Below are 23,437 nucleotides of genomic sequence, written 5' to 3' on the forward strand. Positions count from 1 at the left end.
AGGAATAAATCCCCAAATGAAATTCTTTGTTTTCTTCTTAAAGGAGCAGGTCAAATGGATAATAGCTTTAGTTGTATTTGACCTTTAAAATACGTAACTTCTTATTCAACATCTTTGCAGCAGACAGCAGAAAAGATAATTCTGTCTGCCTGAAAAAACCTGTGATAATTAGCCTGCAGGGAAATGCTATTAAATGTATTAAATAAGTTCTCCAGGATGAGCAATGGATGTTGATTGCCAGTAGTTTGTGAAGGCCCTTCACTTCTATGATGAATTATCATAGAAAATTATCGGTTTGGTTTAAGATCAAATAAGTTAAACTGTAGGGTATAGGCCCCAGTTTAAACCAGTTATAGCCTAGAAATTGCTACAAATTCTTACTCTGACTGCTTTTGTTTGCATCAGTTATTACAGTGCTTGTTTGTAAACGAGCAAGTTAAGTAACTAGACTAAGTTCAGATTGGTGAATAGGTCAGATGCTTTGGAGAGAGTATCTTCTAATAAGCAGAAAGAAGCTTTAATGTTAATGCTTTGAGAGAAGGCAATCCCATGCGCTTGTAAAATCTTTCAAAGAGGACTTAAAATGGCTGTGAATCACTTTATATGCCATTCAATAACTCATTATCACTTCACCTGAACTTCTTTTCAGCAGATTGCCAAACTGAGGCAGCAGCTTCAGCGCAGTAAGCAGAGTAGTCGTCACAGTAAAGAGAAAGAACGTCAGTCACCTCTCCATGGCAACCATATAGCAATCAGTCAGACTCAGGTAAGTAGATAGTTGCTTATATTAACAGCCTCCTACCTTATCAGGGTTGGGTGAAAAACCTGCTGTTTCTTCCCATCTTTCTTCTGTTTATTTTCTTGTGTGGTGCACTGAAATGCTTAACAACCTGATACCATTGCATCTTCACTGACATTTATCTGATAGTTGTCATATAATAAAAGAAAGAAAATGTAAGCAGGATAGCAACTAAAATATGTCAAGATGCTGTAAAAATTCTGAGTGTGGCCAGATAAGAACGTGTTTCCAGGGATACATACTTGCTTCCAAGTCTAATTTTTGCGGTACGCTTTCAAAAACCTCTGCTCCTCTGGAAGGTATTCGCTTATCAGTTTCACAGCCCAATTTCATCTCAGCTGGTTAAAAAAATAAAAATAGAAAATAAATAAAAAGTACCAAGGCTAAGCAGTCTGGATTGGCAGCCTAACAATTAATTAGTCTTTAAGCAGTAAGTAACAAGCTAACAGATTGTTATGAACGGACTTGTAATTCACTTTACCACGTATTCATCAGTAAAAGACAGCAATCCTGTATCACCAGCTTTGAGGGAAGATCTCATTTCCTTGTCCTATTTTAAGAATCTTACTGATACTTTACTTATTGGTCAATTCTTGGCCAGAGAGGCAATTTCTATGTGACATCAAGGAAGACAATACTGTGGTGTTTACTTTCTAAAAAGAAAGTGATAATTCACCTTGAATTTAAACTCAGCTGAAATCAAGGTGGTGCATGTGAAACTGGTGACTTTTTTCTAGACCGATGACTAGAGAGGAACTGTCACACTATAGGATAAAAGTCTTGTTCTACATGGCTTTATCTAGGAGAGACCTCTTGGTTGTTACCGTAGTTCAGAATCATTATCAATAAAGGATCCTTTCTTCTAGCATGAGAGTTTGTACTTGCAGTGGCTATGTCTTCAGTCATTGCAGTGTATTTTGAGAGCTTACATCACGCTAAATGGAAAAATTGCTATCATCACCAGCCTGTTCTTGTTCTAGACACTGTGACTTAAAGTAAAACCTCCATCAGGCTTCAGCAATCTTTAAGATGCAAAATATTATGTGTAGTTTATGTTGATGACCATTCTCATGTTCTATACCAATGGGCATTGTGATGACTGGACTTCTTTTAGCCATCAGTGTATGTGTTTGATATCCTCGTCTCTGAGAGGTTAAGCTCAGGCTCCTAGCCTGACAGCCTCTGTTTCCCGTTGTATTACCGATTCTTCAAAGTGATGAGTGAGTTTAGGCAAATTTTAATACAGCTGATCATTTTAACACTAGCCTGGCTAAGACAGTTTTTGTTTTCAGGTAACTTTCGTGTTAATGAAGTTAGAAAAATTCAGTTCTGCTTTGAGTACATCTGTATTTCTCCTCTTATGAACATGCTGACACACATGAAGAATAGCTTTGGACAGATTCCCTGGCCAAATTACCTGACTATGGAGGCAGATTCTCAGCAGGGTACAATGGAAGATGCCCCATGTAGTGTCTGTTCTAGCCTTTACAAACTGCCAGTGAAATTGAAACCCAATTATGAGTTCTAAAGCTCAGGCGAGGTTCAGCCAATGACTTCGTGAACCTTAAGTCACTGTAGAAAGCAGTTAATCATGTCTCATTTAACAGTTGCAGACATTTGAGTCCTGATTAAATTTTACGTACAGTGGATCCTTAACTTGGACCCCATGTTACTAACAGGCCACCATGTGAACTCCTGAAGCGTTGGTTCTGTCAGTGTATTTTCTGACTGCCTTTTTAAATAGCTAGTGTTTTAGAAAGAAAAGGTTGAGGTGTGATGGCTTATCCTTTATTTTCCTCCTTCTGTTTGGATAAAACCTCATGGTTAAAGCCTAATCTTGTGATGAAGACACACAGGAAATTGATATTCTTCCTGAAACTTTTATGCCTCTATAACAAAGGATCCCACTACATTTTGCATAGAAAAAGGTTTTGCTTCCCATTTCAAGGTAAGCTGTAGCAGGTACCTGTTCTTACTGTGACTGTAAACGGTGGCACAGTCTTTGACGCTGACTGAAATCCACCTAGGACATGTGCTTTGAAGGAACACTTTAGTACTTGAAGCTCACTTTGTCATGGCTCATGCAACATTTTGATTTCTCAAGAAGGTGTTCTCCGATGAGGCTGGTAAAGTTTTCAGTGCTGGAATCATTGTGGGAAGCTGTCACTGTCAGGTCAGAGAATGCCTGTACACAAGTGATGTGCGCCTTTGGAGCTGCATATTGGGCAATGTTCATCTATCAAGAACTCAGAAAAAATTCTAGATTTTGTCTTAAGCATCCTGTGATTCTTTGAACAAGAAAAGAACATATATTGGGACGTGAACGTTGTTCATGGCTGTCAGCATAAGTACATCTATGCTGTGTAGCTGCTGCCAAGGTAGCTTTTGAGGTTGACTGCAAGATGCATCTGCACGCTTTTGAATGGTTCCTGTTGGTAAGAGAGCTCCGCTCCCAACAGGTTTTTCTGAAAAACATACTTGTATTTATTTACATGCATGATTCTTAAACTTGAAATGATTTAAGAACTTAAGTTCTGAAAAGCTGTAAGCTAATGAAATTAAAGGTTCAGAACAAATGCTTTATTTTTCATTCACTAAAGCCAGCTAAAAGAGAAAAGTACAGTGAGTATTTCAGTTGTGTGGTTAAGCCTTAGGAACGTTACGAAATGTCTTTTGGGTCCCAGTTAAACCATCAGCCCCCCCACCCCCCATGTGCTCCCCATCCCCCTACAGTGTATTCTGTAGTCAATACATCTAAAAAAATATGTATAGCTGCCTACATACTGATAAGTGAAGTAGTAGAATGCTTTTGTTATAGGACACTTCTTTGAATTAAGTAGAGGTAATTGTAGTGGCTTTTGATTTGTGCAAACATTTTTTCTTATTTAAATTTGCCAAGTAAAGACGATCTTCTAGATGGTAAAAGTAATACACAGCTTCTTGCTTTTTAAGTTTATTTAGTACTTTAGTGCTTAGAGTTTTGGTCTCAGGCTTCTGTCTTTATTCCATGTTCCAGCTTCAAATCATGTTACTCTCTACCTTCTAGGCTTCTATTTCCAGATCAGTCCCTATGCCACTGTCAAACATTTCAGTGCCAAAATCAACTGTTTCACGTGTGCCGTGTAATGTAGAAGGAATAAGCCCTGAACTGGAAAAGGTATTCATTAAAGAAAACAGTGGAAAAGAAGAAGTATCCAAGGTAAGCTTATATTAACATGTTTATGGTTGTTTTTTTCTTCATAATCTATAAACACATGGGAAACCTTCCTAGTGAGTAACCTTTCTTGTGGCTGAAATTAAAAATAATTTTCTTCAAAGAACTGTTTGTTTGAAAATTTTGGTTTAGTGTTTTAGGGTGATGTTTGTTTTTGGGGGTTTGGGGTTTTTTTTTTTTGTTTTTATAGTGCTTCTGGCCAAATATACTTTGTTTAGAATGCCATTTCTGTAGAGAACTTGAAAGTTTTTGTGTGAAATGCAAGTGCTTGAAAATGTAGATACTTCAGGCTACAATAGCAATTAGAGACCAGATTAATTTATTTGCTTCATTTTGCATTCTCTTTCTTAGGCAAGACTTAAAGTTTCCTGTGCTATGCTCTGCTTTTTTATTTTAATGCTTTTCTTCCATAAACTGAATGTGGACCATTTTACTTCCATGAAACCGCTGTGATCTGTCATAGGAGATCTCTGTATGGGAAATACTGATAAATGGGCAGCTTTGCTTATGTGGGAGAACGGGAGTTGGAATTGTCATTGAGGAGTGCTGGAGTGCTTAGATGACACTTTAAAACATGAAATAACATGGTTTACAGCCACTGTTTCCTAAATAGCCAATGAAGATTTTCTGCTGTGGAATAAAGTACTGTTTTTTCTAGTGTTCTCTTAAGATGTAGGTTCTTTTCTTGTGCTCATGTAGTAGCAATTCAGTGTACAAGTCAACCTATAAAACTTTAATCAGAGGTTTAGAATTTCAAAACCTGTATTTGTAGTTCTGCATTTCAGCAGTAAACTTAAGAAGTTTTGGAATAGTTCTGGCTTCTCCAGAGACTTAGCTGTGCAGACAAAGCAGTCTTAAGAATGAAATATTGTAGTAGTAGAAGTTTTATGCTAAGTTTGCTTTCCTAAGCCTGTCTCATCCCTTTAGAAGGGGTGTGTGTTGTAACAGGGAATAAGGAAAAAAACAAGCACACAAACCGAAAGCCCTAATCAATAAACTTTGTTGCACCATCTCCAAAGAGAGTATGTAAAGGTATATATTACAGTGCCACCATTATATTGCTATGGCTAAGGTTGTAATCTCCTATGGTTAGGGGACATGTCATTTATTTATCGGACAAATCATCTTCATAAATGCTGTCCTTGGGCTTTGACAGCTTATTGCTTGGGATGCAGAACTCAGACTCCTAAGTTACTGAATGTACTGGCTCTGATCCAGCAAAACAGTTAAGCACATACTTAAGTGCATTGTTGGAATGGGGCCAGAGGTGCTCAGCAGTTTATGCAACCAAGGCAATAGTGAACCGTTCTTGCAAACATCTAGCTGGTGAGAGTCTTCAGACACAAAAGAAAGTCATAAATTAGACATTGCCCTTGAAGTCAATTTTTGTGGGCAGAGGGTTGTTTCCTGCTATGTTACTCTTAATTTCTGTGAAGTCTGGTCTAGTGGGACCTGAAGTGGGACTCCTAGCACTGTCTCTGAGCTTGATCTCATATAGCTTACTTAAGGAAGATCATAACAAGAGTAATTTACTCAATCTTACTGCTGGTGAACTTTCTCCTAATACAACAGTTTGGCCTGTTTTTAGCCAGGGGGAGCTGGTGCAGCTAGGTTAAAGGTTAGGAATTACTGAACAAAAGATAAATCATAGGAAACCAAAATTCTTAAGTTTCACTGTCAGTGAAACAATTTATTTTTCTTTCAATTTTCTGCCATTCTTACTTGCTGTAACGTTCTGTATTTTTAGAAAGTATTTTCAAATAGCAATCAAATGTGGTTGGTTGCTTTGGGTGATGTGTGAAGGATAAATTATTCTGTAGGCTTACTTGTAAGATTGGTGTGCATCTAGATTTTCAGCTGGTTTTAACTGTTTTAACCTGTTTCTTTTAACCTGTTTCCACCTTTACTTCACAGTTTTAACAGTGCGTGTTCAAACCTTAATTTTCATAGGAATTTATATATCCAGCTGCATAAAATGCTTTGTTGCCCTATTGTGAATCTGTATTTGTTTGCCAGGAAAGATTTGGGGAATAACATACAACCTGCTAAAAACACCAAGAAGGAATATTACCTTTATTTTAGGTGCCACGTACTACTGAATTTTTTCACACACACCCATCCCCCCACCCATCACACACACCCCAGATTTAGGTGCTACATTAATAGCTTTCTAATTCCTTCCGTTTCATTTCGATAACCACGTTTGGGCTGTCCCAAGTAAAATAAAATGCATTTTATTTCTGTTAAAACTTTTAAGAATTTTAGTCTAGTGTTCTTGAATTTTTTTCTACTACTGTCTCATCTCTTCAGTATAAACTTGTGATTTTAATATTTTTTCTTTTAAAAAATGCTTCTTAGTTCATATATTGAAATCAGACTAGGTAGGACAAAAATAAGCTTAATATTAAAGCAGTTTTATGGATAGTTTTATGGCTATTACTTGAATTACTTTTTTAATTTAGCCTCCGGTTAAAATGGGTAACCAGTGAACCTTTTCTCCCAGTTTCATACTTCCTTGCTTAGTCTTCAGATACACAAATCTGTTTATTTTTTAGACTTGTTTTGGGGTTTTGTAGGGTATGATGTTACCATACTTTCTGTTTTCCCTTTTGCCGACTTGAAATTTTGTAATCCTACTTCTTAAAATACATATAAAGTGATTTGGAATATGTCTTCTGTCTTCTCTTGTACTGACTTAGTTCTGTTAGCAGTTTGAAACGTGCTTCTTTGCTGTTTTTTAATCATATTTTAATAGAAACTGTACTTACAAAAGTATTATTACTTATAAAAGTGAAAATAATTATTGTAGACATCAGTCTTGTTATTTTTGTGTTTCACAAAGATAGGTGATAATACGGTAATGTCATTATGTCATTAGCTTTTAATAATCTCATTGACCATAAAGTTTAGAGGGCTTGCATTGTAAGTGGTCAAAGCATTCCAAATACTAAATTCTTTTCAGTTTAGCCATGTTAAGTGTATATTCTTTCAGATCATTCATCTTGCTTAGTTAGCTGAAGGTGTTCTTTTTCTTTCATAAAACTAAGTTAAAGTCGGCTTTTTTTGAGTCACTTTCTTAATCACCTTTCTCCTCAGATTTATTAATAAGCTTTAATTCATCTTCTCATGCATTTATTCAAAGATCCTGGATATATTTTCCTTCCTGTTTTATAACTTGGTGACTAGTTTTCCAGGAAATTGTGATGGTATATCTCAGTTCCCACCAAAACGTGTAAACGAGAGTCAACTTTTTGTGAAGTTGTGACAGACTTCTGTTCTTTGTCCCGTTGTGACTCCACAACACAAATGTTGGAGAACGGTACGATAAGATGATGGACTTGTTGAGAGTGGGGGGTCGGAAGTGTTCCCCCTTACAGGGTGCATTGCGAAAATAATGGAAAGTGCCCTGTAGCAGGACACAGACACATGCATAAGTCTTGTAATAGGAAAAAAATATTACCAGAGCTATCTTTCAGGTACACAGAAGTAATTGGAAATGAAGCAATTTCGATGGACTGTCGCACAATATAAGTAAAACGATTAACATGTTTCGTGTTTTGATTTCTGATGCTTCTGGAAATAGCAATATGGTTTTATGTACCTATCAGAATACTTAATCCTGTAATAAATTAACTTTTTCTAATTTGCACATATGCAAAGGATCCTTACTTAAATCTTCATATCCTTCATCTGAAAAGTCTTGAGTTTTTTTCATAGTGTTCCTTCCAAGGATACATCACCGGTTTTTGCACTCGCACCTTACCTAATACGTTGATGACTTCACTGATGCTAAAAGAAAGAAGCACTTTCCTATATCTGCCTTTGTGTTCCAATCTAGAGAACAGTTTTTAAATCAAAAACATTGAATGTTTTGCTCTCAAGAAGTTGCCTCCGAAATAGATCTAAGGCTTGTGAAGAACAGATTATTTTTAAGGCTCCCATTAGTATATCACAGTATCGTTCCTGATGCTACTGAGTAGGGCGTTTTTGTTTTTTTTCCAGGAAAATACTGATGCTTAAAACAATGTGCTGAATTTTAACAGTGTATTGAGAGATGCATGTTGTTGTCAAATGGAGCATTTCCACACCATTGCAAGCATGTGAAGGCATCATGTAACTGTGTCCAAGAACACCCTGTCCTATAGGGGTTGGCAGTTGTCCTGTCAGAATACATCTGACATAAGGGTAGTACATGACTGGACACTTTTGCAAGAAAAAAAACCCCAACCCAAAACCAAACAAACCAAACCCCAGCAGATAGAATGCATTAATTTCTAGTTGTTTTCCATGCATCGAGTGTTGTGAAAACTAATTGCAGTTCCATCAAGTTAGCTACCCTATTTCTTATGTTGTAAGATTGTGAAGACTTAGTTTTTAGAATAGTTTAGGCATGTCTCTTGGAGAGTAACTTCTAGAGTATTTTTCAATGTTGATGAGGTTGAATACATAAAATTATTAAAAAGTGGAATACTTCTAGTTGATATTTTCCTGAAGTTTTTTGCACTTGTCAAAACTTGGATGCAGAACTAAGGGAAAGAAATTCAGAAGCACAGTAATCTGAAATATTTGCAGGCATTTTCTATGCCTTAAAAGTTACTTTACTTGGAAAGAGTGATAAATATTAACTTTTTCTAGTTGTGTGTATATTTAGAGGCATGTCTTAAAATACAGATAACTTTTTGTACCTCAAATTTTAATTCAGTGGAGGTTGAAATATGTGATTTGGTATATATGCTTCCTGACTACATAAGACTGTGTTGTTCTTCCAGGTGTGGAAGAACATCTGTGTCATCCTGAAGTCTTTAATTATGTGATCACTTACTGTTTTTTTCTCTCCCTGGAATCCTTCCTTTACCTGTTACATAGAGCTTAGTATATGCGCTTAATGAGCAGCTGTTGGTGTTTTTGTTTTCTCCTCATTAGATATGTGTCCTAATGCTCACTATTAAACCTTGCTTTGAAGTTAGAAATCTGAATTTCTTCCTGGGTTTTTGCTTCTATATAATAGGAGTCTTGAATTTTTGTTCTCTTTTTATCACACCTGTGTGAGAAGAAAGATGGTATTATCTACGCTTTATGGATGGAGAAACACAAATCCATCAGGCTTCTATAATGTGATTCTTCAGGTAGTTCAGGATACTGCATGCCATTTTAGGAGTTTAAAGTGCAGCTCCCATAGTCGCCTGCTGCATCTGTGAGTGTTGAAGACTTTTGCAAATCAGTCCTATATAGACTGGACATCCAGAAAAGATACCATAAAAGAAAAGGTTGGTTCAAATGACTTCCTGTCATCTCACAGAATTTTTATGGCAGAGGTGGAAATAAAAATGCTGTTCTGCATAGCAGTTATTTTTTGGTTATGTTAATTATGAGACTGCTTTCTTTCTACAGCTTCAGTCTTGTTTTCTACCTCTGTGCTGTCTGTGTAACAAATGATAGAATGCTTCACATCTGTCTTGTGCATTGAATGAGTCATGGCCTGTTGAGGGTGGTGGGAATAGCAACATGTAGTCATGTTGTAACACATATACAGTGTGAAGGAGCTGCTGGAACAGACCGCACAGCCGTGTCCAAACTTTTCAGCATTTGATGTAGCAACTGTAATGTTCTCTTTATAGTGTGTTTCTTTGCTCTTAATTGAAATGTGAAATGGTATTAACTGGCTCTTAAGAGAAGGATCTTCCAGCTCTGCTATGTCTGCCTCTTTGTGTAATATGTGGTGGTTTTCTGGATAGATTATTGCTGAAAAGAGACGAATGTGATACTTGGCCAATAAGTTTCATGTCCTCATTGCTAGCGAAAGTGTTGGGTTGCGTTTTAGGCTCTGGAACAATAACTGTTATAGTTTTTGAGTATACGGAGAAGAGGAAAGCAATAGAATAAAAACGTTCTTTTGAAGTGAGAAGGAAAAACGTTTTTTCTTGTAGCTAGATCATTTGGGTTGTTCTCTATGACTTGGATACAGTCCTCACCGAAATGAGGATAAATTATATTTAAATCTTGCAGGCATTTTTTCCCCTTCTCTTTTAAGCAAAATGGTAATTCTCATTTGATTTCTTACATTTAAAGCAGCACTGTATTTAGGATAAAACTGGTTTTCCACTGGTAAGGACAAGTAAGTAGAACGTGCCAATCCACTCCTGTGAACATGTCTACACAGTATATTGCAGAACGGGATGCAAGATCACCCTGGCCAGTGCCAACTGGGCTGATAGGAGCAGGCAGTGCTTACTAGCTCTGGTTCAAGACAAAGCTTGTGAACCTTGTGTAAGCCTGTGCATCATCTACTTAGTTGCCATTTTGTCAGAAGTCACCTATAGAAGTGAAGGATGGAATGTAGAGGTGTGTCAGAGAATTATGACTTACTAGCAAAACTTGGATGGCTTCATTTATAGTTGTAATTCATTTGGTTGTTATGGCAATAGTATGCAACTGTATTTGACATTTTCTACTTTCCCTTCTATCCAAATATGATCTCTGTCAGGGTACCTGTTTTTCTTTCATAACAATAGTGACCTTTATTGAAAATTGTATTACTAAGTGTAATTAGAGATCTGTTTATTTGAAAGGTTTGGGTTTTTAAACTGTCATTAAAAATATAAAAACATAATACTAGCACATGTGTTCTGAGGTTAACTTTGCATTAAGAGTATATAGTTGGCTTGGAACATCCGTACATTCATTGTCCCAGCATTCAGCACAATTAATGTTGTGTCCATTGTCCATTGCATTATTAACTTCTGTCAATTTTTTTCTTTCCGAAATTGCTCGTTTTCTGTCCTTAAGGCTTTGCCTCGTTACTGTAGTTAGGAGTGCTGCAGGCTGACACCGCTTAGGAATTTGATCTTCCCTCTGTAACCTGAATTGCCTGTTTCTCTTGCAGCCTTTGGATATCCCCGATGGTCGAAGGGCCCCACTACCTGCTCACTATCGTAGTAGTAGTACACGAAGCATTGACACTCAGACTCCGTCTGTCCAGGAGCGCAGCAGCAGCTGCAGCAGTCATTCACCGTGTGTGTCTCCCTTTTGCCCTCCTGAATCTCAGGATGGGAGTCCTTGCTCAACAGAAGATTTACTCTATGACCGTGATAAAGGTGAGAGTAGAATGGCCCGCCTTTACCTATGGGAGGCATGTGATGTCCTGCTTTTACAACTACCTTCATTTTACTCATTACATCAGTTTTTGGTTTTATTTGATGATTGTGGGAGGGATTGAGGATTTATCTTAAAATTGGTTTTGTTTGTTTACATATCTTTTTCCCTCTTGTTTGTGAAACTTCACAAACATCTTCCATAAATATGTCAGAGGAGCACAGCAAACAGTCTTAACTATTTATGAAGATTCTAATGTGAAGAATTCAGACTGTAATATGTTTGTGTTTAAAAAAAGGTTTCAAGAAAGTTTGTGGTAGACTATATATTCATCATGGGTGAGTTACTTGCTGATCAAAATGGTGATGCTGAAGTTTTGGACTGCTTTTAAAAGTGCTTCTGAATTCTTACGTTCCTCTTGAAGCTATTTGGTGAGGAGCCTCATATCTGAGTTTGAACAATCTGATGGAAAGTAATTACTTCTCTGTGTATGGTGCATAACAACCCAAAATTTCTGAATAATTTATATGTTTATATGTCAATATCCTTCATTTTTTTCAAAGTCTGTAAAATGTCATTTGGTTTTGTAGAGGGAGTAAACTGGAGTTTCAGTAATTAGGAGTTACTGACAGAACATGTAGTATGAAAATACAGGCACCAGTGTAAAAACATTTTTACACTGGTTTTTTGAACAACTGTTTGCTAATGAAATTTCTCTTGGGCTTCTGGTCAGCTAGCTGGAAACACGGACTTTGGTTGGGAGGGATGCAGTGTTTGGGGAAAACATGCAAGCTAAGCATAGTGAGTTTCACAGAGGAAGTGAAAACTCAAGATGCATTGTAGATTTACCAAGCTAAAGACAGCAGTATTTTGAGGTCATAAGTAAGCTCAAGCTTTTTCTGCAAATATTTTCTGTTTAATAATTCTTAAAGTAATTTGGGAATAAGATTAGGGAAAGGTAGCAGGAGAAATAATAGCTTTTCTTGGTTTCTGAAAAGTATTGCTTTCCCATCTTGGATTTAAAAGGAAGTAGTGGAAATCAAATCCACCTGCCCAGATCCTGAATGGGGGGGTGGCTGTGTGCACGTGTATAAATTAATCACATCAAAGTCTTAGCTCAACATGATAGTTGGCCGTGCTCCAAATATAACAGAGATATTAGCTTCCCCACCCTTTTTCTTTCTTGTAGTATGCGTGTGAATTGTAATGTGTTGTCAACACTGAATCACTAGAGACACATCCACTAAAGTATTAGCACACAAGGAAACATCGTGACAGGTAAATTTGTTCATATATGTCCTGATAATAAATATGAGTTAAAAAGCAAGGGAATTAAAAGAATAATTCCTTTTGCAGTTACTACTCAGTTATCACAGTAATTGGAGTTTTCAGTGATACTTTATTGGCAGTAGTAAGTGAAGACAACAGTGTATCTAATCTTCTTAATGCTTTTCAAGGGTTTTTATCTCCTGCCTTGGATATCTTGAACAGCTAATTGGAGTAAAATTTACTGCTGAACTTTACAATGAGTAGATACTTATTTGTGGATTTTGGTTTTAAGACTGGCTTTAATGCTAGGTTTATATCAAAAGTCCACTGTAGCAGTAGTGTATAGTGATGGTGATAGACAGCCAGCTTTGTAAAGCTAATGTAATGGCATTTTTAAATTAAGGTACTTAATACTGTGCTTACAAAAAATAAAAGCTTTAACTTCTCATCAAAACTTTGTTCTTTAAGGGCAAGGTAGAAACTAGAAAAATGTGTAGTGATTTTTCCAAGGCAAAGTAATTTGTTTAGAGGTTGTAAAAGTAAAGTCAGAAAGGTGCCTTTTGTTCTCAGATCATTAAGATCCCACAGGCTAGTTCTTCTGAATAAGAATGAACTTCAAAATAGGTAAATCATAGGTAAATGAGGGATACAAGCAGAAATTATAAAAGAATAACAAGTTTTGAGAGACAATTTATTAACATCTGTTGTGGATGTTAACTGCTTTATGAAACAAAACTCAGACAGTTTTTTGCACCTTCATTTTAAACGTTTTTGTTCTGCTGGAATAAAACTGTCATGAGTTTGCTGAGAGGCCTGTTAAGTTTTGAAAAGTGCATTGTATAACCAAATGTAGACATTTTAAACCTAACATATTTTTCTGTAACTTTTCTCAAGTTGAGGTTTTACTTCCCTCTCTACGGGAATAATTTGCCTTTACCATTACAAAATATAATTACCAGCTTTATGAATGCTCCTGAGTGTGTAGCTAAATAGGAAAGAAAGGTTAGTAGTTTGACTGAGAGACATGAGCAGTGAGAGGAGCCAGCACTTTGTATAGACACAGCACTGCTTTACATTTCTAAAGCATCTTTTATTTCTTGTGCAAAGCTCTGCTTTGGCCTGAGGCCCTCACAGCTGCTCTTTGGACTGTATCAGCTGTTTGGTTTACATTTCTGCAAGAAGCTGCTAAATCTATTGAATTTTTCAAAAGATAGTGAAAGCTAAATTTCAGAAAAGGCCCACAATACTTCTCCAAATGGAGCAGTAGCAGTAAATGGTATTGATTGGAGCAGGGAGGGAAGGGTGGGAGAGAAGGTATTTTAATGGCATCTGGCTTTACGATTTTGTTTTCAAATATCAGCCTATTGCAAGGCAAGTGACTGCCTTGCTGCATTAAAGCTACCAGTTTCACTAGGTTTGTTTTATGATACTGTGGTCCATGAGAATACAATTTAGTGTGCTACACAGCAGACTTAGCAGCCCTGGCAGAGGTAAAGTTCAAAGGCAAAAATGGGCGGGGGTGGTGGTGTACAAAAATAGATAGTGTAACCTGCTTTCTGGGATTTTGATTTAGGTGCTTTTGTGTAGCACTGAGTATTCCCGCTGCTGCTAGCAGGCTGTTACAAGCAAAATGTTCATGAATTAAAGATACTTTTTAACTTCTGGGCATCTGATTCATAGTTTTTAAAATGAAAGTTGTGTGTGAAGTCTGTGGATAGTCTTAAGAAGCAAAGGTGGTTTTGAACCTATCAAAACAAATCCCAAGGCTCGCTGGCAAAGTTTCTTGTTTCCTTTAAGTTTTGTCACTCAAAAAATTGTTTTACGGGTTCTTTTTTAGTTTGCCTCCTTTTGTGCTGTAATATATGCAAGCTAGAATTTGAGATATTAAGTCTTCTGGTTAAAATAGTATTTTTAATGTGTAATTACAGTCTTAAACATTTTCTAGATAACAGAATATATCCATTTTGAACATTTATGTTTACAAATTCTGTGTAATAAGGCTCCATATTGTCTGCTCTGCGGTTATGGTAACAAAACTCACTTTAAAGGTTACATCTGTTAATCTTCAATCATTGTCATCTTAATGAAAGTTGATTAGTTAGCTGGTACGGGCCAGCAGTGCACACCCTGCTGGTGGGAGCAAGATTCAGATGTGTCCTGTGCCGTGAAGGCACATGCATTGATTGCAGCCTTGCAGACAGTAAAAAAAAATGTGTAAGTAGTACAGCTTGAGAACACAACATTTGCAGTGCCATGAAGGATTGCTAACGTGACAGTTTAGCACTTACGAACTTACAAGATACACTGGCTTAAGCTCTAATATCCATCTCTTGCCACTTTAACTCATAGCCTATTTTCCCAGTGCACTTCTGTTCCTGCACTGCTGCTGTAGGTGTAGAACCAACACCAAGCTCGTACATGCGAGCCTGCTAATAACCACATGTGTTTTTCAAACAGTAATGTGTGTATTTGGCCAAAATGAAAAGCTAACAACTTAGTAAGCTTTAAAAGCAGGGAGGGCAGAGGGAGAAACAGCATGGTTAAGTTATACAATGTCATGTCTTTTACTTGTTTAACAGCTGTCTTATATAGAAAGTTTCAGCCAGCCAGGGCTAAATAAACCAAAAACTTGATTGAAAACTGAACTGGCTAGACAAGACTCTAAATCTTCCAAGAACTGACTTAAATTTGAATTCCATTTGATTCTTTCCTTGGATGTACTTCCACAGTTTCCCACTGTTTGGTGGAATGAACAGTAGCACATTTGTGTCTCAATTTTTTTAAATAGAAACTTGGATCTTCAATTTTAAATATTAGAAGGAGGAAACAAACTGTCTGGGTTCTGTTAATGATTTCTGTGTTTGGAATGAGCTGTGTGGGCCAACAGTGGAAAGATGCCAACCGGACCATCATGCTCCCAGCTTGGCAGATACCTGTATTGTCTCCAAGCTTTTTCTGCCTTCGTACAGTTAACGCCTAAAATTCTGTAAATAGAAGTTCTGTGTTCGCTCTGCAGCAGGAATGAACTGAATAATCAATATGCTGCCGAGGTTTGCTTCAACTGGGCTTTTTTCTGGTATCTTTCATAGTAAATCTTCAGAGGGAAGTGTGCCGTTTGAGTTGATTTGTGTCTTGTAAGAGTAAGCAGAGATGTTTCAAAACCTCTAATGATTAGCCTTTGTATTTGAGTCATGGTTCTACAAAAGTTTATGTAGTTACTCTTTGTCAGCTGTTAAAGACAACTGTATATGCTTCAGTGATTCATAGTGCTTGAAGCTTTGGTTGCTTCATGGCACACATGAACAACAGCAGAATAAGCAAAGGTACCTGAGTTAAAAATGGTAAGGTACCCCACGTTGGTGGAAAGACTCAAAAGGAGCTAAAGCAAGAGCAGTTATTTTTCTCCAAATAAGGTGTGTTTGTAAGTTGAGGGATCCTCTCAGGGAATTAGGGAGCCACTAATACTAGCCTGAAATAGATGTTGCTCTTTGAAAAAGGTAGAAGCCACTGCAGAAAGCTAATTTTCTGTGAGTAGTTATTTGCGTACCTACTTTATTTCCTTAATGCATTGAATATCATGTTGTCAAGATGAGTGTTTAAAATGAATCCTTTCATAGTCTTAATTTTTCAAACTTTTGTGCAGTTGAGCCTTCTCTCGTTTATTTTCTGAGAAGTACAAAGAAATCTGCCTATTGCCTTGTGTCCTAGATCTTCACACCTTTACTTCTAAGTGTGTCTAGTAAAATAGACACAGACAGCTGGCATTACAAAGAATACCTGTGTCATACCGTTGGTAGTGATGGGAGAATTGAATTGTGAAAGTTTTATTTTGGATGCTAAAACAGCTTCACAATTGTGAAGCAAATAAGATAGGACACTGTAATGATGCGGTATCGGTACTTGCGTTGCAAAGAAACAAAGCGTGTTTGTAACTTCTGAACTATTCATGAGACCAATGAGGTCAATATTCCAGTGAAGAATTACATTTTAAAATAAGATACGTGCTGTATACACACGTTTTCAATAACTGTGTTTATACAGTGAGAAAGGTGTGTTATCATTACCACTCATAATTCTTCTGCATGTATTATGCATATTACCTTGTTCATTTATGGTTTTTGAAATACATAATATGGAACGTATTTGTTTCCAGGATGACAGCTCTGCTTTGTTCCGATTGCAGTGTTCTGGATAAAAATATCCTTCTGTTATGTGTTGTTATATGATAGATTACTGCTGCACTGAAGCTTTATTCAGAATAAATGTGCTATACAAGGCTGTTAGAAATAGCCTGCAATAAAGGAAGCATTGTAGTAGAAGCAAACCAGCATAGTGGCTAAATTGTGAAAAAAGGCATCTTGTTTGGAAATCGAATTTAATTACAAAGCACTCTCAATCTCTAGTAATATAACTGCTTTAAATTTTCAGACAGTGGGAGTAGCTCACCGTTGCCCAAGTATGCCTCATCTCCCAAACCAAACAACAGCTACATGTTCAAACGAGAGCCCCCAGAGGGATGTGAGCGAGTGAAGGTCTTTGAGGAAATGTCGTAAGTAATGCCTTTTGTATCAGCTGGTATCTGCAAAGCAGTAAACCTGTTTACTGAGCCTATTCAACTGCAGATGAATAAACTATTCCAGCTGATGAGTTTTTCAGGAGCAAACTATTCTTAGAGTTTGTACAGAAGAGAGGTTGAAGTGTTCACGTTGGTTTGAAGAGGAAATGGAGTCTTTTATGCTTGAACTCTTTTTGTGCATTTATAAAGGGCAGTAAAAATCCAAGCAGAAAAGAAAGGTACCTTTAATTTCCTAAGAATTTATAAACCTCTTTCCATATTTTTTTTATTAACTTTTAAAATGTTCATGGCTTAAAGCAAAAACTCTCCTTGTCATAATTGTTTATCTCTTTGAAGCATAGGTTACAGTTTAATATGAATGAAACATACAAAATAAAATGAAGCATATGTAAAGTGTTTGTAGACAGTAGTATACTTATGGCATAGACTTTGCTCAATATTTTTGCTGAGCAACAAATCGGAAATTAAACTCCTGGACATTATGTCTTTTTCCCCTAGACTCAGCAGTATTTGAGCACATGCTGTCGAGGTTGCATGCTTAGCTCCTGTGGATGAAAGAATTAAGGAGGGGACATTTCTTGCTCTTAACAATATTCATTGCCTGCTGGATGGTGAAGGGAGCAATGCTGGGTTGTGGAGGAAGCCTCCAGACAAATTACAGAATATGTGAAAGGAGAGGTCTATTTCATGGAGGTTTTCAAAGGGATTTAATGTGACTAAATGTGTTGTTTCTGCAGTGTTTTTATTAAAGAAGAATTTGTGCCATTCTAAATTACCGCAGCATTTTTTCATGTGCATATGAACTACAGATTTTTCTTGCTGGAAGTTGCATGTTGATCCAGTAATTATCAAATCATAATGTGATGGTACTATTTTTAATGCTGTGGATCAGTTAGCTGACTACCAATATGGAAGATGTTTGCCCCTCTGTCCAATTAATCCCATTCCTTGTCATTCACATTTTAGCAACGTGTAGAACCACAAAGTTCACGACATATAAAACATCTTGGTTGGCCAGGTATATAATCTTTTTTCTTGTTGTAGGTCTCGTCAGCCTGTCTCAGCCCCTCTCTTTTCATGTCCTGACAAAAACAAGGTTAATTTCATCCCAACTGGATCAGCTTTCTGTCCTGTAAAACTTCTGGGCCCCCTCCTTCCCGCTTCAGACCTGACGCTGAAGAACTCTCCAAACTCTAGTCAAAGCACAGCTTTGAGCACCCTGACTGTTGAGCAGCTTTCGTCTCGGATCTCTTTCTCATCTCTGTCAGATGACACCAGCACAATGGACTCTACAGAGGTCCCAGTACAGCAACCGTCCCAACAGCAGCAGCCGCTTTTGCAAGAAATTCAGACTGAAGACCATTCCTCTCCTCAGAGCTACGTGTTAATCTAGACCCAGGTGGAGCGGGCCTCTGCCCTTGAAACAAGGATTGAGGAGATAATCATTCAGATACATCTGCATGAGGTGGCAACCTTTCAGAACAACACAGAATACTTAGCAGCATTCAGAAAAAATCTCAACGCTGTTCTTGACAGGGACCGAATTCATATTCAGCATTTTTTGTGAGAAAGCAGTAATGCCTGCAGAATCCGTATATCATTAAGCGTTTTAAGTGGAGACTATGCATTTCATAGTATGTTTGACCAGATTAGTACTGTGTCCTGTGTTCTGTTTCAAATTCTACAGTATGAATAAGCTCTATATATATATATATAAAAAAAAGTTGCCTGTCTGAATAGAAAATGTCTTGCTGTGTTGTGTCCTATGGAAAATACTGTACTTCAGGATTATGTTTACAATTGATCCAGGTGTTTATGTTTCTAACTTCTGTAATACACACAATGCAAAAAAAAAAAAAAAAAAAATGGCCACAACAGTTGCACAGTGCCCACCCTATGGCCTAGCTTCAGGTACTTCTCTTGAAGTGTAAACTCAGGTAACTTGGAATGTATATCATATTGGGATATAAAATATTTTACAGCTACAAAGCTAAAGAGGGAACATCACTCTTTTGCCTTTATTTTATGCATTAATATTTCCTCATTACATTCCACTTTCTTGGAATAAGTGCATTCAGATCCAGGTGAACGATGACCCTGGACATGGGTGAACATGAGGAGAACCAGCAAATCTGTGATGTATATCACTTTTTCATGTGCTTACAAGTAAAACAACTGTTGCATTTACTGTCATTTCAATATATGTAAAAATGTGGCATTTAAAGGTTTCAGGTGTTGCTCAGTTAATGACTGTTAAACTGTTGCAAATAAAGTGTTCAGTACTAGGCTGTACATGAGAAACATTCCACATTGTGTGCAAGAGGATTTTGAAAGACAAGAATGTTTTTGTTCAAGAACAGAAATTCTTTCAGGTTTCACAGGGGGTGACGGGGATTTCCTCTCATGTTGTTGTTGGCAGTTAAGGATGTGAAATGCTACTGTTACCGTCTAAAAGTCAAATTAATGTTTAGTTTCTCTTTTGGAAATACTCATTCATTTGCTGGTTGGAAGTAGGTTTTCAGATTTTGTCAAGCAGTGTTAGATGAGCAGCGTTTTATTTATGTAGTGAGTAATTGTGTTTGGATTAAAGTCCAGAAGTAGCAAGTGGGTGTTCTAAGAGGGGTGGGGAAGACAATAGGTTTTAAGTTTATGTTACTTAATCAAAGCTTCGCCCATAACTTCCAGTTAAACTTGTGTGTGTAAAAGTGTGTTTCCCCCCTCAAGTGTGAATTAAAAAAAAATCCTTGTAAAATAATCCTGGTTTTGCAGGCAGGACACTTTCTCAAAATAGTACATGGCAAGAACGGGTTAGTGATGCTCTTCTGTTGTACTGGAACAAGAGGAACATTGCTTTCAGAGGTAATTTCCTGTGATACAAAGAGGACCCCAAAGGCAAAATAAACTTGATGTTCTTGCTCCATTGCTTTCAGCTCAGTGGAACTACATTTATGCTGTCTGCTCCTAAGAGAATAAGGTTCACCTTTTCCAGGAACTGAAGGGATTAGTAGCCTGCAGCTACTGAGCATTTAAACTTGCTCCATTATGGTTTTTTCCTCTGCTGAAGATGAGATTGGAGGGGGGTGGGAGTGAGCCACCAATAACTACTCACTAAATGTGTGCTTTCTTTGGAGATAAAACATTGTTTCCTTTTTATTACTGTGTTTTTGTTAATACTATCTTACAAGGTGGAATCTGCAGCCTATAAAACAGTCACTGTTTTTTGACTCCCCTTGCAGAAAATAGAGGAGGGAGAGGTCTGTCTCTAACCATTTTCATGTGAAAAACCTTCCTGAAACACAACAGCCATCTTTAACCCTACTAATCTCAGGCCTAGGTGAAAACACTATATATTTTATAGACTGAAGATAAAAGGGGAGAAAATACTCGTGATGTTAAGTATTGATTCCTTTTAATATTTTTCTTTCTAGATTAACACTGCAGTATGATGATCTTTTTATGCTCTAGTTATGTCCAGATAAGAAGTCGTAGTCTCGGTTGTTGGTGTTAGGTTACCAGGGATATGATGAGTGGTTTTTAGATCAGTGATGAGGTCTGTACAATATTTGCAATGCCATTATGTGTTCTTTTTTTTCCACGAGAAACTAAATATTAATTAAATTGCACATTTGTTCTTGGCAGATTTGGAGGTTTTGAACCAAATGTGTTAAAGCTAATGCTTTGCCATGTAAATTTCCCAGCAGTTGTTTATCTCAATTGTATTCTACATCCAGCTGTAGAAATTTGTCAAATATTGTTTAAAGTTTTGTACATAGTTGTACTGTTATTTCTAGCCACTGTGCTGAACAGTATTCAAGTTATCACACAATATTGCTTTACACAAGGAAATGTGTGGCTTTTGTTTTGTATTTTTTTCAGTATAGAAGTTCCTGTGTCTTATTTAAATAAAAATTATAGTTAAAAAAAGAAGTGGTGGAGACAACACACAAAAGTTCATTTATTTGGGTTGGAAACTGTGTATGAAACATTATAGAATGAGATTAAAGGTTAATATTACTCCAAGTTTACATCTAGAATAATGTCAACCATGTTTCTTTATGACTAGTGTGCCATGTCTTCTAGAATATGTTAATCTCTTATCTTTTTTTTTTTTTTTGCATAACACTGTTCTAGGAAGGGGAAAATGGCTAAAAATAGCAGAATGCTTAAATATGCTTAAAAATAGCATATTTTATTTCTGCATATAATACGGCTTTTCTTTCTGCAGAGCATAGAAAAAATATCAGTTAAGTGTTATTGGAAACTGTGTATCTGCTGCTATGTTTGTGGTATGGCTAATTTCAAGTTATCTGTTGAAAATTATGAAAGCCATTAGATGTTTCACTGTGTGAAACTAAACTAAACCCCTAAAGGATGTGGTATAAATCTACTGACAGTTTTGGTTTCATGTTGTTTTGTGTGAGTCAAATGATTGTCATTTGACTTGCAGAATAATTCTTTCCAGATGGGGGGTGAGGAGGAGGGAGGAAGAAAGAATAATAATATTTAAATACATGTAAATCCTCCAAAGTCAGTGTTTACCGAAGCACTATGGCAATAACCATCAAGAATGGTTTAATGCTCATTATCAGTAAGTGGAAATGTAAGTTTTCAACTTCCCATGGGTTACAGGGTTTCAGTATAACTACGTTAAAAATATTAACTGAAAGTGCTGAAAGTCTGGACCCTCAAAGGCCATAGTTATCCCACCTTGCTATGAAGATGCTTCATGTTCTTCGGTCAGAAACTGCTTGGTTTCTGCCAATTCATCATCAGCTTGCAGGACTTGCTAGGAGAAACTTTGTGACTGCCTTGTCCTCTAAAAGGATTTGGCTGCAGCAGTTTCAGGCTGCCCTTGCAGGGGAGGGCATCTTCTCCTCAAGTATTACTTTGACAAAAGTACGTGGTTTGTCCTGAATCGACACATTGCAACTTGCACCACGGGTAACTTCTTCGCCACCCAGGTGCACCTAGGCCTTGCGTGGATATTACGGTTGTGGTAACGTGCCGCTTCTGCATAAGCCGCATTTGGAAGTTGTGTGCTTGGTGTAATTCACTGCGTATGTCTTCCTCAAAGCCAAGACAAGCAGTCTGAAATGTGCCGAGGGTATGAAATGAGATACTAATGAAGTTATTTTGCCTTGTGTCCCTGCTTCATGACTAAAAGATCTTCCTTGACTCTAACATTTTATTTTCTAGTAATTCATGGCTCTGGAAGGACTCTGAAGAGACTGGAGGGCTGTGTAAGGGGAGCTCTTGGCTACCTATGCGGGGGGTAGAGGGCAACAGATAGTGACCTGCTTCTTTTAGGAAGGAGGATACGGTCAGGGAAATGATCCATGGCTTCCTGACAGACCAGCTCTTGGGAAGGGCCAGATACTGGCCCGAGGGTAGAGTCTCAGTAGCTTTATAGTATTCAAATGTAACCCTGGACTAATGCAAAATAAACACAAGACATTGAATGGATTAGAGATGTTGACTGACATCACAGTTGCAAGCAAAGACCACTGGGGCTTAGCAAACTAGCTCCTGGCCTGACTCTGTGGTAATGGATTGATACCTTCATCTGTTACTTGAGGTAAAATCCAAGCAGCTTGAAGATGACAGATGACTAGTAGAAGTATAAATCAATTACTGTTGTAAAACAGCCTGGCATGCTTTGCAAAATATAGCCGTGCAAACACAAATCTGAAGCTACAGAATTGGGAGGGAGTAACCATAGTTCATACAGTGTGTTGCCAGAAACTAAACGCAGGGAAGGAGTGCAAGTTGGGAAAGTACACCTGTTACTGGGTTGTACATGTACAGCCATTCATACTTGGTACTTGGCTACAGAAAGTTGTTCAAATATTGTCATGCAGTTAAGATACGTATATCTTTCTCTGTTTGCGTTAGTGTAGCTGGTCCTGGAAAACTGTCTCGTTCAGGAGACGCTGTAAAAGGCTGGAGAAGACTCAGGGAAGAACTATAGGAATGAGTGAGGTACTGGAAAAGACATGCAGCAAGGTTTTGTAGGGGCTCAGCATGTTTATGTTGGTGGTTGAGTGACATTTAATTCCAATTAGTAAATACCTACATATGAAATACTTAGTAATCAGCTGCTTAAATTTAACAGACATGGAATACTAAAGCAGTAAGAAAAGGAAGCTAGAGGAATTCACAGTAGAAAAGTGGATTTATTTTAGCGCTAAAAGTAATTAGGTACTGGACCAACTTGCAAAGGTGGATTTTTTCAAGTACTGATATGCCTAAAATAAGATGATTTTACAAAGGATGTGCTCAAAGATGTTTTTATAAGCCTTACTAACTCATGTTTATTTGAGTCTTTTCATATTTCAGTTGACTTTAAAAGAAGTAGATTTTTTTAAACTACCATAGGCATTCTTGCATCAGTAAAAAAGTGGTATGCTGCAATACTTTTAACTAGAGAATTAACACTTTTTAAAGAAACTGTCTGGAATAGTTCTTTGAAGGTAATTTCTGGCTTCTG

The 23,437-nt window shown here is 37.2% G+C and overlaps 1 protein-coding gene across 5 annotated transcripts in view; it reads left to right on the forward strand.

Annotated features, from left to right (window-relative positions):
• The window catches only part of GLCCI1 (glucocorticoid induced 1), a 58,352-nt gene extending 37,365 nt beyond the window's left edge, over nt 1-20,987 (forward strand). Inside the window, exons 4-8 of one of the 5 annotated variants that reach the window (XR_008732267.1) lie at nt 650-766; nt 3,846-3,998; nt 10,897-11,107; nt 16,803-17,168; nt 17,995-18,123. Coding sequence is in view for 4 of the 5 variants with exons in the window: in XM_055710461.1 (XP_055566436.1) it covers nt 650-766; nt 3,846-3,998; nt 10,897-11,107; nt 16,803-16,923; nt 17,995-18,343 (951 nt within the window). In the remaining variant the exon portion in view is untranslated. Of the gene's footprint in view, nt 1-649; nt 767-3,845; nt 3,999-10,896; nt 11,108-16,802; nt 17,169-17,994 lie in introns of all 5 variants that reach the window. The other 4 variants (XM_055710461.1, XM_055710462.1, XM_055710463.1 and 1 more) reach the window with 4 other exon arrangements.
• Nucleotides 20,988-23,437: the final 2,450 nt, after the last annotated feature.

Source organism: Falco cherrug, chromosome 4 (assembly GCF_023634085.1).
Source record: "Falco cherrug isolate bFalChe1 chromosome 4, bFalChe1.pri, whole genome shotgun sequence".
Classification (NCBI taxonomy): Eukaryota; Metazoa; Chordata; class Aves; order Falconiformes; family Falconidae; genus Falco; species Falco cherrug.